Below are 16,969 nucleotides of genomic sequence, written 5' to 3' on the forward strand. Positions count from 1 at the left end.
CAGTTAAATAAACAGTTAGTAACTAGCTATAACCTGTTAATGTTCAGACTAACATTTTGTGACCATTGTATTATTTTTCATTCCCCGTTTTTTATTAAAATCCTCAAGAGGGTCCTGCAATATTTATATGTCTCCCTATACTAAAAGTCAAAGAAGCTGCTGAAGTTTTGCCTGTGCCTTTGTTTTGGGAGTGAAGCTATTGTTTATACTTTTGTTTTTTGTCTACTGGAGGAGCATGTCTTGATTACCCCCTTAGAGATAATGTAGAGGTATGAATTGGACAGCAGTGTAGAAGTAGCACATGCTAGTCCTCAACCAGCAAATTACAGTTACAAGTTTCAAGTTTTTACTTTCTGATTTCTGATATTCTCAAATACTCTTCTTTTGTGCTAGCACCTTTAGGCCAGTATTGAAGTCAGCTTCATTTTTATGACTGTCTTTTCTGAATCCTCAGTATTAATTATGACTCTCTTAAAATTTAGAGACCAGAACAAATACAAAGATGCTGCAAATCTCCTGAATGATGCCTTGGCCATCCGTGAAAAGACTTTGGGCAAAGATCATCCAGCGGTTTGTATACATGCGTTATCATATTTGTAGTTGTATTTTTCACTGAATTTTTTTCATCTCACTCTAATACTAAACTCAACAGGGAAGTTTTAAGACCTGGCTTGTCTCTAAACAGCACAGGTAGGGGGCCACAGCGTAACATTCTTGATTTTCTCTTAAACACTTAATGTACCTGTCGAGCAATATATTCAGTGCTGTTTCACCACAAATGACTTGTACGTACTTGATTTTGGATTGCATGGATTTTCTATAGGAAATTAATTTGGGAAGAAAGATTTAATTTACTACATAAACTCGGATGGAAGATGTACTTCTGACTTGTTTTACTGCTTCTTTGAAATTAAACATAAATCAAGCTTTTGTACTTAGTGTTTAAAATTAACGTGATATCTCACTTCATGTAGCCGGTGTGAAGCAGGGCATTAGATGCGAGAGGTGACTTTGTAAGAGAAGAATGTATGAAGAAAATGTATGCACTAAATGAAATTTCCACAAGTTAAGGAAAAGTGTTTCATGATTTAATTTTTTTTTTTCCTTTCCTGGTTTGTGTATGTATGCATTCAATAATAATTATTTCTTTATTTGCAAATTTCAAGAGGTCTACCCTGTGCATGGAAAATTTGAAAATATCAATGCATTGCAGATGTGTTCATTAGTCAGATATTTTTGTATTGGGAAATTCCAGTGTAATTAATATTTCTTTATGGTTGACAGGTAGCAGCAACTCTAAACAATCTTGCAGTACTTTATGGTAAACGGGGAAAGTACAAAGAAGCTGAACCGTTGTGTAAGCGAGCTCTGGAAATTAGAGAGAAGGTATGAGTAAAAGAATACAGCACCTTTGAATGGATTTTTTGAGGGAGGAGGCAAAGTTAAACACTTTTTTTTTATGTTTTGGTTGGGTAAATCTGCCAGATAAACAGCAGAGTTAGCAATGCCCTAGTAGTTAGCAGTGTCTGAAATTCAAAACAGTAGTAAATTCCTGTAGTCCTGTGGAGCTGTTGGAGCACTCTGGGTACATTCTGAATTCTGTGTTTTGTGATTAACTTTCTTTACCTTTTTCTTTTCCCTTTGATAGTTAAGTGATCTTTGATTTGACAAGAGCAATGGCATTAAAAATGAAACATCGTTAAAATTGTGTTGATTATTCTATGACTGTGTGGATATTTAGTCAAGTACATGAATACCTGCATCTTCAGGCTTCTTTATATGCAGTGTATTACACAATGTTGTTATACTACTTATATTATTCCTGTTATGAATTGTTCTGCAGCATTCTATGTTTGTAATAGAATAGAGTAATTTTCATATCTTTCGAATGTAAACTCTACTTTTCTCATCATCATGTTGACTTGATGAAGAATGAAAAACTAACTGGGTATTTCTAAATGATGCATTTCTAAACTGTGATACGATGATTGGAGAATGTTTTAATACAAGGTATTTCCTTTTCAGGTTCTGGGGAAAGATCACCCTGATGTTGCCAAACAATTAAATAACTTGGCTTTACTATGCCAGAACCAGGGTAAATATGAGGAGGTTGAATACTACTATCAGAGGGCACTGGAGATCTACCAAACTAAGCTGGGGCCAGATGATCCAAATGTTGCGAAAACAAAGAATAACCTGGTGAGCCTCTTGTAAAGTATACGAAAAAGTAAAATTTACTGATGAATTGAAATGCACTTTTATTCAGCATGTGTTCTATTTATTATTTGTCAAGCTAAATCAAACAGTGTGCTGATACATCTTTCGGGGGATATTTTGTTTTCAGGCCTCCTGCTATCTAAAACAGGGCAAATTTAAGCAAGCGGAAACTTTATACAAAGAGATTCTTACTCGCGCTCATGAACGGGAATTTGGCTCTGTAGATGGTAAGAAACTTAGTCCGTAGATTTGAATGTATGTTTCATTTTTGTAGTTACTATGAAATAAAATCTGCAGAAAGTTAATTGTATCCTGGTTAAAATTGTTGTCTGCTTGATGTAGACTTAAAAAGTGAGATTACAGGTATTTTGAAGTACATTCAGCATAAGAAAGCATTTAGATATAGCGGTAACATTTGATTCAAAGGGAGAGTTTTTCTTGCATGAGGTAGACTTGGTAGGTTTATGTTTTATATGTATTGTATTTCTGCCATCATTTCTCTTATGCCCAATCAAAACCCATTATAGAGGCAGAAAAATATATACTGCTTTCCAGTCACAGGAAGAAGTCAGTAGGGGGTTTTTAATGATAATGGTAAATACATTGTTAATGTGAGTCCTCTGTTAATGCATTTAAAGAATGGGGTAGATACCCTTAAATTGTGAATTACACTGTGCATTGAAGTCAAATGCATTTTATAAACTATAAATCTCAATGAAGAATTTTCATTACATTCCATGACAGTAGCATATGCACCACTTAGTAGATGTCAAAACAGGTGTTACGATAAAAGAAATAAATGATTGCTTTCTAGCACAGAACTAGGCACATGAAAAATAGATGGCAGCGTATACTGACTGCAGCGTTTCTCAGAAGTACCTGTTTTCTAAGTTCAGCTAAGAAGAGAAGACAGAATTGTAAAAACTATGAGAGGTGCATGTTTTATTTATCGGCTGCTTGTAGTATGGACAGTAACCTTTTTCGTGGTAGTAATAGTATAATTAGCTGGTTCACGACTTTATTTCAGAAGGGTGAAAATCAAACAATGAAAACTTCGTAGTTTTGTACTTTTATAAAATATTATCTTCTGTTTCATCAGATGAAAATAAGCCTATCTGGATGCATGCGGAAGAGAGGGAAGAATGCAAAGTAAGGCTGTTGTCATAAATCTTGTTTTGAGCTTTTACTATTGAAGTTACAAATCAGTTATTTTTTTTCAATGTTACTTTTGTTTTAGGGAAAGCAAAAAGATGGCACATCTTTTGGAGAATATGGTGGCTGGTACAAAGCTTGCAAAGTTGACAGGTGGGTAATTTCTTTACAGGACAAATAACGTGGCAATACCCAGTATCCAGAAGTGTCAGATTAAAGCATGTTTAAAAATGAAACCAGCTATTTGCTTAGGACTATAAAAACTATAGTATTAAAAATTCAGACCCCAGGGCTGGGTTTCAGGAACACAGTATTAGTTTTCAAGTTCTAGGGTTGCTTTTAATCTAGGCTGGTTAGATCTGGTAAGTGACATAAAAATTCACCACTTGTGCTCTTGGCAGTCCTTCACGTGGAAGCACAGGTCACCTTTCTTTCTGTTTATGCTGTTGGCTGGCATACGTGCTCTCCCTGCCCCAGCAAGACCTCTGGAGAGGGCCAGAAGCAAAAAGGAGACTGCAGATAACTGAGCCTTGAGTTTTTGAGCTGGCACAAGAAATAAACTGCAACAATCTGGTATTATTTGAGTTTCTAAAGCTTGAAGAATACAGTTTGTGTGAATGAAAATGTGTACCTTAAAATGGGAGAAGAGAAACAAGGACTTCAGCTTGGATTATATTTCGTGAAATATTTTTTTTCATTTGTTTTAATTTTGTTCTTTAAATTCCTTTTTTTTTTTTTTAATGTACAGGTGGTACAATGCAAGAAAAATCCTGCACCTAGTACTGATAGTGTTCAGTGAGGGTTTTTTGTTTCTTCAGTGTTTGAATTCTTGTATTTAGCAAGCAACAGAACCTTTGTACTGTTGAAATCTGCTTTTCTCCATCCTGAATTGTGGTTTCAATACATTTTGTTGGTTTGTTTTCTTGTACTAGTTTGTTCTAATGCAGGAGGAAATCTTTTCTCTGCTGTTACTGGAGCAAAACTTCAAGCAACATATTGTGACTGAGCTAGTTCTCATTGTGTCATTGAAACAAAAATGTTTTCTTGGAGTGGGAGACTTGTTAATGGAATGTGCAATTTTTTTTTCCCCTTTATTGTTCAAGCGTAGTTTGAATGCATAGAAAGTGCAGATAGTTGCTAAGTAAAAGCTAATGAAAGGAGCTGATAAGTTATTTTGTGACCAACGTATGCTACAGTAATGGTCACTGTATGCATGAGTAGGCATATTTTCTGGCAGCTTCACAATTATTCAGTTGGACACACTCAGACTGAGCTAAATTTTCACCTTGAGATGCATCTGAGTAACACAAGGATACAGCACTCCAGTTTTCTCTGAAGTAGATCTAGAGGCTAGTTACTAACTTCCAGTTTCAGGGCTGTTGACTAATCATCGTGTGATGCACAAATGCACATTGAAAGGGGTTAATGGGTTTTTCCATGTACATGAAGTACAGTATAGTATTTATTAAATAAGTACAAAAAATTATAAATACTGTATTAATTTTAATTTCCATTAGTTTGTGAATTGCAAAGAGTTTAGTGTGTGTATATATATACGCTTCTTTATTTTTTCTTTTAAACAGTCCAACAGTAACAACTACCTTAAAGAACCTTGGGGCACTTTACAGACGACAGGGCAAATTTGAAGCTGCTGAAACGTTAGAAGAGGCAGCAATGAGATCTCGTAAACAGGCAAGTATGAACATTCACCTTAGTGATGTTTCTGCATTGTGGTCATGCAGATTTTCAATTTCAGTATCTGTCGTACATGCAGAACAGGATGTATAAGCTTTCCAGTGTCCAGTGCCTGATGCTGCCCTCTAATTTCAGTCTGAACTGGTGATAAACTGATACCATCTTAACGCTTGCAAACTGGTTAATTGCTAGGGCAGTGGCACCATGTACCAGGGGCATGATTCAAATTAGGGATGAAATGATGTGGGAAATGGAGGAACAGAAAACCCTGTCGGCCAGCAGTACTCAATTGGCTGCATGTCCTGGGGAGGAGACCATAGCTAGGGGAAAATGGAGAGTTTTTCTGGTGATTATCTTCTTTTTCGGTAATGCTGTTCTGCTTTTAATGAGGAGCTGTCAAACTTACAAATGAATTTCTGCGTACAACTGACTGACTGGTGCAGACCTTCAGAATACCATTGCGAATTTATCCATTGCTGTTTCTGTTACTTTTGCAAACCAGTGGGATGGATATTACACTTTAAGGGGGGATTATTATTCTTTTAAGGTGGAGAAGTTCTGTGCTATCTCTGTGCTTGCAAATCTGCTGTTCAAGTAACCCTTTCTCACAGTTTTAGAAGGTGGGAGAGAGTTTGTTGTGTTTTTATTGGCTTTTTGTTTTTCCTTTTGGATGATTTGATACAGTGTCCTTTATGAAAGTACATTAGACTGGACAAGCAAACATGGCTTGTCAGTCAGTGTTAAAATGGATAGCAAAATAAGAAAATGTAAGTGAATTTAAAAAAAAGTTGGAAAGTTCAATTTTAATTTCATTTTTGTGCAGTAGGAAATCAGATTTGTATTTTTTGCAGAAGTGGTTTGAGATCTTTTTTCTTACATGTCCGTGTAAAATTCTAAACTAAAATTCTAACTTCAAGTGAAATGACTTAGACAGTGGGCCATATCTGTATTGATAATGTACTAATTTTTTTTTATTGGTTGTACTGATTTGAAGTTGTATTTTAAAGAATGGTACTACAGTGCTTGGTGTATATAGAAGCCAAGTTTCTGGAAAAGGGAGAGAGCAAAACAGTTTGTGGCAAGCCTTATACTCTTCTAGTGAATTCAGTAACAGTTCCCTTTGATATAAGGTGGCATAAGTTCTTTCTTCCACAAAAAATGATGGAAAACTTGTGTTTTCCAAATAAATGGGATGAAACTGGTAAGAGGAAAGTAAGAATCTAGAAGAAATGTTCTTCAGCAAGGAGAACTTAAGAGTTTCGGGGCAAATAGTTGATACAGATACTTTCTTTTACTGAGAATGATTTTCACATACTTCTGTTGAAGGTTCATTTTTGGTATGTCTCTTATTTAAATAAGATTTAAAAATAAGAAATTAACATGCACTGCATCTTAACATGTTTGCTTTGGTTCTAGTTTTATTGTTGCCATTACACGTGATTATTTTTTTAGTGTGAACAGATACAGCCAGGATAAATTGGCATAATATAGTAGCAATAAGACTGGAAGAAACATTAAGCTTGTAGTTATGTTTGTTTCCTTTTTTTATATAAAAACACCAAAACAGAACACCAGGTTTTCAAGTCCAAATTTTTATTGTGAAGGTTGGAGTTGATTATTTGGTAACTAAGGGTGGGAGGATCTTGCTATTGGAGGAGTCTGTTTTAGAGTCCCTGTTTAATTAGCCCACTTCTGGCTTGCCAGTACCATTGGAAAAACTGTTCCTTGTCTCCATTTTTCCGTAGAGCCTGCTGGAGGCTTGCTGCTGCTACTGCATTTTTATTAACCATGCGTAAGATTTTCATTGGTGCATCATGTACCACCTATACCCTTATACCGTAATCTGTCGCTTTACACACAGCACTGTGTTTGAACGTGTAGGAAACAATGCTGTCTTACTAGCAGTGTTCAGCACTACCTTTCTATTCTAGGTCATTAGAGGAGGACAGACAGGGTTAATGCATTTCCCCTTTTGAGCTAAAAGGAGAGAGGTACTTGTTCCCAGGTGTGGCAGAGCATCAGTCCTCCACGTTTTCCTTCACACGTGTTTTGTTTGCTTTAGCAGCAGGGATGTATACGCCAGATTTTTGATGACCAGTGAAGTTTTGCCCTGCATCTTTCATGCCAGAATCGAACAAACCGAGACAGTGCGGTTCCTTCTGCCTTCATTCTGGTGTGTTTGCCTTTTTTAACACGAGGTGAATGAGAGACAACAGCTTTGAAACAGAGCCTATAGGTTGTATATGTGGTACATCACCTCCTCAGTGGTGATTTTAAATTGTTTTATGCTTGCCATGTTCTGTGCTGCTAAAAGAATTGGTGCAAAAGCAGTTTTGAGCCTATGCTTCTCTACTGTCTGTGAGCTCTAGCCACTTCTATGCGCCATACAGCCGCATGGAAAATACATGATCATCGTATGTTGGTTTCATGCTTCCTTGTGTGTAGAATTCCATTAGGGAGGGCTGTTCCGCACTTCAGTTAGCGGAAAGCAGCTATAGGGGAACCAAGAACCTGATATCTCTGTGTTGGTAGGTTTACGATAAAGAAAACTCAAGATATAAGTATGATTTGAGCTTAGTTATTTTCTAGTCTCTGTGTTAAAAGATTTTTTTCCATTAGTTTTAGTGCAGGGTTTTCATAGAAGGTGTTTTAGCACTTTTAAGCTGCTCAAAGGATTATTTGGTAATCGATGAATATTTTTTTTAATACAAAGTAAACATATTTTATTGACCATATATCTAGTCTATTCTATTATAACCTTATATGTTATTTCTTTCTGAAGGATAAATTATATTACTGTATTGTGTCGCTATTTTTAAATAACATAGCTGTGTCTTAGGTATTCAGACAGCTGCAGCATTCTTTCCAAAGGTGGGTGACTGCTGCACCATTTGATAGGCGAAAAACTGAGAATTGCATTGACAGTTCATGATCTATAAATTGCTTAAATATTAAGCTGGTGGCTAGATGCCTTCAGGTGAGTGACATGAACACCATGAGGCTTTGACAAGTGATAGGAAAGGAGCAAAAGAATGGCAAGTCACTGATTTCTCCAACTACCAAACTGTCGGTCCACTTCATGCTGTGTTGATTCCTGCAACTCGACTGGCCTTTGAAGGCAAAATTGGGGTGATGGAGTTACGGGTTTGACTTCTTTCTTGATATGGATATTGTGTGTAAGTTTTAGGTTAATACAGCTTGTACTAAAATAAAACCTTTTCCTATTTTACCTAATTCTCAGGGTCTTGACAATGTTCACAAACAGAGAGTTGCTGAAGTGCTGAATGACCCTGAGAGCATAGAAAAAAGGCGAAGCCGAGAAAGCCTCAACGTTGATGTGGTAAAGTACGAGAGTGGTCCTGATGGAGGCGAGGAAGTGAGTATGAGCGTAGAATGGAATGGGGTAAGTACAGTACACAGTTTAAGAAAATAGCCTAGATAAATTATCACCATAACAGATACAGTTGTCCATTCACCAGCCTATTGTGTTTTCAGTAGTTTCTTGGTTGATCTACTTTGTATTTGGTAATTTTGCAGAATCAATTAAGAAATGATGAATAACATTTTGTTTTTCATAATGTAAAAAACTGTAATATTTTAAAATTTTACAACATCCTTTCTGTTGTCCTGAGTGGTGAAATTTCTACAAGAATCCCAAGCAGTTGTATTTAACTCTTGTTTAATGCTGATTGAGTGTCCTGGTTATGCTCTGGTGTACAATTGCTTGTCAGTGGTTTGTTTTTACTGGTAGAAATATTCTGGCAATTAACTTACTTTTGCTTTTGTCTTTTTGATGCCATATTTGCCTGTATTTTAAATGTTTCTTTAAAAATACTGCACATGTTGGAATCACAAAGAACATTTGCTTTGGAGGTGTAATAAGTGTTAGCAGCTTTAGAGCAAATTAAAGCCATCAGTCTAACAGGAAGGTAATTCCAATCTCCTCCTTACCCAGTTTGTTAGAGGAAAGAACACAACTTTTCAAGCTGCTCTACAATCTGTTTTAAGAGGCAGTGCCATTGCACAACAATGTGATAGTAATGTCACATTCCTTAAGTGAAATTTTTGTATCACTTTCCTGTATTAGAATTTGACTGGTCAGGGCTTCTTCCTATTTGTTTCCCATGTATTGGCTTCACTGTGTAACACTGATTATCGTAAAGTAAAAACATATGTATAAGGTGATTACGTTTGCATTTTTCTAACCATTGTTTTACTTCATTTGAAAGACAGTGCAAGCTTTCAGTTATTGATCTGGCTATTGTAGTTGTTTGCTTCTGTCACCAGCTTTCCCATGCTTTATCCTATTGCTGGCAATGGGATATATATTGCACTGTTAACGAACTCCCAGCTGCAGTTCTGCTCAAAATATTCTGTTAGATTATAAAAGTGGTGGTGCCTGCTTCTGCTTTCTGGGAGGGGAAGTAGCCTACTTTGCAATATTGAGTGTTCTGAAGTTTTATTTCTCTTACAATAGCAATCATTTTTTTTCTTTTTTTTTTTTTTGAGACCAAGTTTAGCATTCCAAAGAAATGTTGCTAAAACACATACTGATTTAGTCTTGAAGGAGACTGTTCTTTCCATCTTTGCTTTTGTCTATTTATTACTGTTTTCTTGGCATTGGTGTTTTCAGTGCTAAGACAGTCAATCAGCATCTATTGTGAATAATACTGCATCATTAATAAAGCCACAGTAAGGTTGGATAACTCTTTTTAATTCTCATTTTGCCCATTCAGCATTAGAACTGTGTACTGTACTGCTCCCTTAATTTTTGCTGTACTTTGCATGACTATATGTTCTAAATGGATTAAACTTTTTTCCTGTTATTGACATTAATTAAACAAGCATGCAGGTTTTGGAATGAAAAGGCCTTCTGGAAAAGCAATAGACAGTATTTCTAGGTCAATATTTGAATCAAACTCAGTGATAAAATTTGCTGATCTGAAAAATGAAATTTTGAGCCCTCAGGGCAAACAAACTTTTCACTTTTAGTGTGCTGAAGTGGCATTGCTTTATTCTCATCTTCGTTATTTCTTTTTTCCCCCTCTTAAGAGAAGGTATTTTGTATTATGTGTTTTACATGAAGTAGGCAACTCTCTCTCCCTCTACCCTGCTAATGTTTCTATCTCAGTGGTTGTTCTTACCTCTACTTTATATCATGTAGGGTTTTTTTTTTTTGCTTTCATGTGTTCCCTCCAGACAAAATGTTCCGATTCGTAAAGTATAGTAGAATTTTTAACTTCTTTGTGCAGCGCCTGAAGAGAGGCCTGCCTTTTCCAGTTAAATTCTCCTGAAGTGCTCAAGCTGACTCATATTCTTGGCTGTCAGAGAGAACAGGTGGAGTGTGTAAAGCAACAGACTTCAACGAAAAATTGTTGCTGGAAGATTTACTCTTAAGTGACTTCCATATGTAATATCAAGCATTATATGCTTTGATGCAGTGTCTTATGCTCTTGCAAAAAGAACTGTTGAAGTAAACCTGCCATTGGCTATTAAAACAAACGTTAAGTGAGGTTGTATAGTGTATGTTTACATGTTCCTTATAAAGTCCATCCCTTAAAGTTAACAGAAGATACTTGAAAATGCAAAGAAATACTTGGTCCTAAAAATTCAAGGTACTAATCGCAATATTTGTATCCCTTATTATATTTGTATATAAAAATGACAGTGGATATCTGTAATCAGCATTTTTGTAAATTAATCTTGGAGCCAGTTGGAGGACAGATAGAAATCGTTGTGGTGTGACAGTGTTTAAGTTAATGTTTTTAGTCTGAGGAAGTATCTTTTATTATTCTAACCTGTATGCTTCAAAAAAGACAGGCTTTTGGGCACATAAGTCCACTTTCTGGTGTGAAACGAAAGCAATAAATTTCATGACCATGGATTTGCTGATAAGAGTTGCTCTTGTTTAATAGGAAGTGTAAGTCAGAGCAGCACCGTAGCAGACAACTACCAAGTACAGGAGATGATGACGGTGGGGAGGTGTAAGCAAAAGTGAGAAGAAGATTCTCATAAAAAATTGGCAATTAAACTTTGCCATAGAAATAGATATCTCTGTGAGTGTGTGTTTGCACTGGAGTTAAGAAATTTTTTTAAGTTTAAGATCATGTTTAAAATGTGTTACGTTAATTGTGCAGTCAGTGCTTAACTTGGAATTTTGATGTTTTTATTTCAGATTTGAAGGTACCCAAAAGCTTGTCTGCTAAACCCTAATGTGCTAGCTGGCATAACAAAAGTTATACTCTCTACCTACCAAATTTGTCTTGCTTTTGTTCTTTGGATCATTATCGCTGTACTGTAGCATCACTGGCTTAACACCATAGTAGGAATAATTAGCCTTTTCACTGATGTAATATTTCTAATTGGAATTTAGACTTCAATTTATTCAGTCTTGCAAAGCTGAAGTCTATTTTTAAAAGTGTGAACAATATATGCAATTTAATTTGAAACATAAATACTTGGTTAGATTTTGATCTTCTGGTCACTTAGTAGCAAGGCATTTCGCCATTTCCAAGAACAGTTTTAGCTACTGTTCATTCCAGTTGCTATAGGTAAAGGCTCTCAAAACCGTTATCTTAAGACTATCAGTAATGGTTTCGGCACTTAAGACCAAGAATGGAAGGCATGTAAATTGAACCACACTTAGTTAAAGGTGGATTCTTTCATCTGCTCCACTGCATTAGGGGAAGTACAGAAGTTTCCACTTGGATAATGCATATACAAACAGATACATTCTAAAAAATGATCGTGATGACAGTTGGATTCTAATTCCTTAAAGAAATGAACAGAATTTTGTCTGGAGGTTAGGGGAAGACCTTTCTTCTTACAGTTTTGTTTCAAGAAAATTCCTGGCAGAAGTTAAAGCTGAAATGAATGCACCTTGCTCTGTTCCTTTCTTCTGTTTTGTATTTTTTTTCCTTTATTTTTGTGTTAATGTAAGCTGAAAAAATGTCCTTTGTTTACAAAATGTAATACTAAAGCTATCCTTTCTTGAAGGTGTTTTGTATTTTGTAATTCAAGCTTACAGAATACACAGCATCATTCATGCTCGTCTGTAAGCCGCGTGTCAGTGGCACAGGCGACACGGTGTGAAGATGTACGGTCTGGCAATTGCAAGGGCCTGCACTTTGTACTTACGGGCAGTCCAAATACTTAACTCGGGAGAAATTGTTCTGAACGTGACCTAGAAATACTGTAAGCATTACTGTACAAAATTGAAAACTGTTGAATTCTTCCCAACAGTTTCATTCAGTTTTTCTCTCTCCATTTCTGACAGGCCTAGATGCCTTTTGTGGTTCTTATACTGTCTCCTGCATGACGGGCGTGCACCATCTTCAAGCTTTAACTTCTTTCTTCAGTACTGACTGCTGTGTTTTAGCAAACCCCTTAAGATTCTTGTCAGAGCTACACTTCCCTGTAAACTGGCCATTCCTTCGGTGCTGGTGTCTTTTTTTGGTTTTTCTATTTCTGTACATGTGTAGCTTTGCCAGATATGTATCTAGCCATACAAAATGTTATTACAACCATTTGCTGTGTAATACGTTAGTAAAAAAAAATAACCAAGTAACGATGAACTTTATAAGTAGCTGTTCACTATGGAAAAAAGGTAGTTAAAAGTATCACACAAGGTATTATTGAAATGGCATGATGGTGATCCTTACAGGAGAAAAACAAACCCAGTAAAAGTAAGGCATGTTCTCCAAGTACTTTAAAATGTATTTAGAGACCTATTACATGATTAACATCATATGGAACTCTGGATGTCTTCACTTATGATTATTCTAAAGTAGCATTGCTGTTTAGTCTTTGCGTGAGGTTTTGGCAATTATGCTTTTCTCTACTAATCTTGGTGTTCAGTGATTTGTGTGTTGTCTTTCTAACTTCTAATAAACTCACTCCAACTCAGGTGTCTGTCTGCTTAGTAGTACTTTACTTCCTTCTTTTACAATTCTTCTTTCATAATCACATAGGATTTCTGTGAAGTAGGAAGTGGTCACTTCTAATCTTACTAAACTCTTGGGTTTGTTTTGTTTTGAGTAAAACATTTAAAAATAGAATTGCGGTCAGTTGGAAGTTTCTTTGGGTCAGCACAGCACTGTAAAACATGAGTGCAATGTATGAAAAATTAATTTCATCATGTTTTACATTTTATTTGGTGAAAGCTAAAATGAAGTGTAGGAATCTAACCACACACGCTGATGATCAGGAATATTTGTGTTTAAGGATTTGAGGATTAATTAAATACATTTGCAAGTAATGTAGATGTTCAGAAAAAATAAAGCATTTTTTTTTCCTCACTCTGATGGAATGCTTTTGCTAGGGGATTGTACTCTGTTAGCCACGATGCACTTATATGAAATGGTGTCATGGTGAATCATTTGAATACTGTGGTGGGGTTTTATTAGTTATTATGAATCACAGCTTGAGCATGTCTTTGCATTTTAAAAATCTTTGCTAAAGTTTGGAACCAACCTGCTTGTTTTGGTAAAGTTGTAGCTATGTGGTAGTATGTGTTTAGCTAATTGTAGCAACTATACATTCATAGCAATTACAAAAATTTTTTTCAACAATAGAATGTTAATGAACTAGGTTTGGGGGAGGGCAACAAACTTTTGCACTTTCACATTTGTTCAATTTTTTTCAGGATGGCACTGGATCTTTAAAACGCAGTGGTTCCTTTAGCAAACTTCGTGCTTCCATTAGACGCAGCAGTGAGAAGCTGGTTAGAAAGCTGAAGGGAGGAAGTTCACGAGACAGTGAACCAAAGAATCCAGGGTAATTATCTGTTCTTAGCTGTGCTGGTGTGCCCTCCTTCTGTGCCCCCCTCCCCGTAGTCTAGTGCAGTGCCTAGGGCAGCGTTTTCTTCTCTGCTTAGCTAACTGCGTATCATATAGATCCATATCTTAAAGAAAAATAAAATAGGAAATCATTTCTTAAACGTAGAATGAAAGTTCTGTAACATCTGAGGAATTCTGTTTGCTTTTAAAGAGTCAACTCCATTTTAAGTGTTTTTTTCCCTTGTTACTGCTTTAGCCACTTGAAGAATAGAAAAGGCTCATAGATTTATTGATAAATGTTAGTTACCAGCAAAATTATCCTTTTTATGCAGCAGTGAGGAATAATAAATGTTACTGATTTTTACAATAAGAGCTTGAATACAGTAAACCCACAACTAACATTCTTGATGTAGCTTAATAGCTTGATATATTCTTGATACAGCTTTATATATTGCTGTGGGTATAAAGAGAATTGCTGACTTGAGCCCTCATCCGTTTATTTTTGGAAAACACAGATTTCGGAGAGAAGAGGAAGATGTTGAAAAACTTGAACTTAGTTTGTGCATCTCATTAACAATTTGGCCTCAGTGAAGTCAGTGGTAAAAATTCATATTTTAGTGGCTGTGACTTCTCTTTCCTGTTTACCAGATGATTATGGGTTTGGATGTATGTACTGTTTCTAATTAATGCATAAAAACATGCATCATTCATTGGCTGCTGCAGAGAAGTTGAAATGTTAAAATCTCCTACTGTTTTTCACAATAGCACTGGCGGGTGTTCTGCCTCACCCCCAACAGAATTGCAGTGAGTTTTGCAGGGTTTTTTCCCCCCTTGCTGTGGAAAACCAGAGCTCATTTAGTTGACAGGAAACTGTATGACAATGTGAGTTTGAATTTACGCTTTAAAACAGTTAAATTGGAGAACTTGGCTTAATTTCTGACGGAGCAACTGGATCTATGAGTAACACAGTAGATGATGATGGTAATACCTGAGACAGGGACCTGGACACAGGGTCTCAGTGCGTTCTTATAAGCGCTCCAGTGACATTTTGCCATAGCAGCTGTAAAAGATTGAGTACAGCTGTAATACACATAGAATTCTCTTTCTCAGATCTCTTTCAAATTCAGCCTCGTCTGATTTTTAGAATTGTTAATTCAAATTTCCCTCTCAGCTGCCAGAGACTTGATGTTGAAGGCACTGAATAAAATTCAAGGTCAAAAATCCCATTGTGTTTATTGATACATCATTAAGAGCTGTCTCTGAGATGATAGATTGGGATTAAACTGTGAAAAACATGTAATTAGAAAAGGAAAATATGTAAATATAAAATGCTTTAGGGAAAACAAGCAAATACAAGCCAAAATAGAATGAAAGAGATTTCCTTCTTTGTCTTGAGTATTAGCATTTTTATACATGGGTGCTCTGTTTCTGTTCGGTTCTGTCCAGAGTTTATACATCATAGTTTAGGTATATTCTTGTATGAATAGATGCCTATATTCATTGCTAATTTTGCATTTTCCCGTCATTTTTGTGAGATGTGGAAAGGTTTTCAGTTTCTTAAAAGCCAAGACTTTTATTCTTTGTTCTCTGTAGTAAATAGCGCTAACTTTTGCTGTAGGTAAAGTAACTGTGTGATTATAGGTGTAGAAAATTACACTAATGTATAACTGAAGACGTCTGGCTTTGCAGTGTCCTGTAAGAACTCTTCTGCCTTTTTACTGTCTGCACTTTGGTAGTGTTACTCAACCAACATAGAAGAGACCTATCCACATTAACACTGACTACATTGTAGGGTCTGTATCACCAGACAAGCTCAAAGACAGACATTAATGTGAAACAAATTTGGAAACAAAGCAGTATCTTTCTTACTTTCCCTTTTTGACAAAATATTCTTGTTTTTTAGATATCAGTGCAGTTCTTAAAGGATAATTTATTCCTAAAACTTGCAGTAAGTGTGTTGGCAGGCTTTTATGTAGATAGGCATGTTGAGTATGTAAGACAATAAATATTACAGTTTCTGTATAGAAGCTTTAAAATCCTAATTTATATTTGCATTTGTTATTAAAACAATCTAAGATTCCTGGTATTAAACACCAGCTTTGTAGATTATGAAGCATAGCTGTACATACTGATATTCACAGAATCACAGAATGTTTGGGGTTGGAAGGGACCTCTGTGTGTCATCTAGTCCAACCCCCCTGCCAAAGCAGGGTCACCTACAGCAGGCTGCATAGGGCCTTGTCCAGGCGGGTCTTGAATATCTCCAGAGAAGGAGACTCCACAACCTCCCTGGGCAGCCTGTGCCAGTGCTCCGTCACCCTCAGAGGGAAGAAGTTCTTCCTCATCTTCAGACGGAACTTCCTGTGCCTCAGTTTGTGCCCGTTGCCCCTTGTCCTGTCACTGGGCACCACTGAAAAGAGTTTGGCCCCATCCTCCTGACACCCACCCTTGAGATACTTATAAGCATTTATAAGGTCCCCTCGCAGCCTTCTCTTCTTCAGGGTGAGAATACAACAAGTCTTACAAGAAGTCACTTTGATTTCATTTCCTGGAGAAACTTCAGGAAATAGATTTTTTCTGCTTCTGAGTTTAATATAAGGGATATTCAGTTTTTTATTATGCAAACCTTTGCTTTTTAGTGTGTTTGATAAGCTGAATGCTGAGATAACACATACATATAAATAATTTTTGCTATTAAGTCAGCCAGTCTACGTAGAAGACTTACGTCTCCCTCCTTACCAGTACACCTCTGCATTCCTTGCCTGTGTCTCTATGAAGGCTGCTTTATTTTGAAGTATTTACACCTGTTGCTTATACTGTGCTTCTGTAAATAGTAATTGACAGTGCTGGTATGATTCTAAATGAGAAATACTCAAATAGGAAAACATTGTTATCACAGCATGAAAGAAAGACTTCGTTTTCATGTTGTCAATTTTAATATTTTGATCATGTAGAAGAACAGTTAATAGTGGTAATTTAAAAGAAAGAAAAAGCTTTCGTTATTGCTATTACTTAATGCACCAGGAAGACAACTGCATGTGTCCTTGCTATTTGGGCAATTATGTTTCTAACGTGAAGGGAATCAGAAGTGCATTTGCCAGACTAAAGTTCTTAAGTACGTTGATTTG

At 36.2% G+C, this 16,969-nt stretch overlaps 1 protein-coding gene across 7 annotated transcripts in view; it reads left to right on the plus strand.

Annotated features, from left to right (window-relative positions):
* Positions 1-16,969, plus strand: part of KLC1 (kinesin light chain 1) — a 47,582-nt gene that overhangs the window by 26,303 nt on the left and 4,310 nt on the right. For 3 of the 7 annotated variants that reach the window (XM_075426652.1, XM_075426651.1, XM_075426654.1), the window contains 9 exons: positions 483-570; positions 1,285-1,386; positions 2,026-2,199; positions 2,345-2,444; positions 3,317-3,366; positions 3,455-3,522; positions 4,953-5,061; positions 8,306-8,467; positions 13,709-13,839. In XM_075426652.1, coding sequence (XP_075282767.1) covers positions 483-570; positions 1,285-1,386; positions 2,026-2,199; positions 2,345-2,444; positions 3,317-3,366; positions 3,455-3,522; positions 4,953-5,061; positions 8,306-8,467; positions 13,709-13,839 — 984 coding nt within the window. Of the gene's footprint in view, positions 1-482; positions 571-1,284; positions 1,387-2,025; positions 2,200-2,344; positions 2,445-3,316; positions 3,367-3,454; positions 3,523-4,952; positions 5,062-8,305; positions 8,468-12,340; positions 13,362-13,708; positions 13,840-16,969 lie in introns of those variants that run through there. The other 4 variants (XM_075426653.1, XM_075426655.1, XM_075426656.1 and 1 more) reach the window with 3 other exon arrangements.

The sequence above is a fragment of the Opisthocomus hoazin genome, chromosome 7 (assembly GCF_030867145.1).
Source record: "Opisthocomus hoazin isolate bOpiHoa1 chromosome 7, bOpiHoa1.hap1, whole genome shotgun sequence".
NCBI classification, from domain to species: Eukaryota; Metazoa; Chordata; class Aves; order Opisthocomiformes; family Opisthocomidae; genus Opisthocomus; species Opisthocomus hoazin.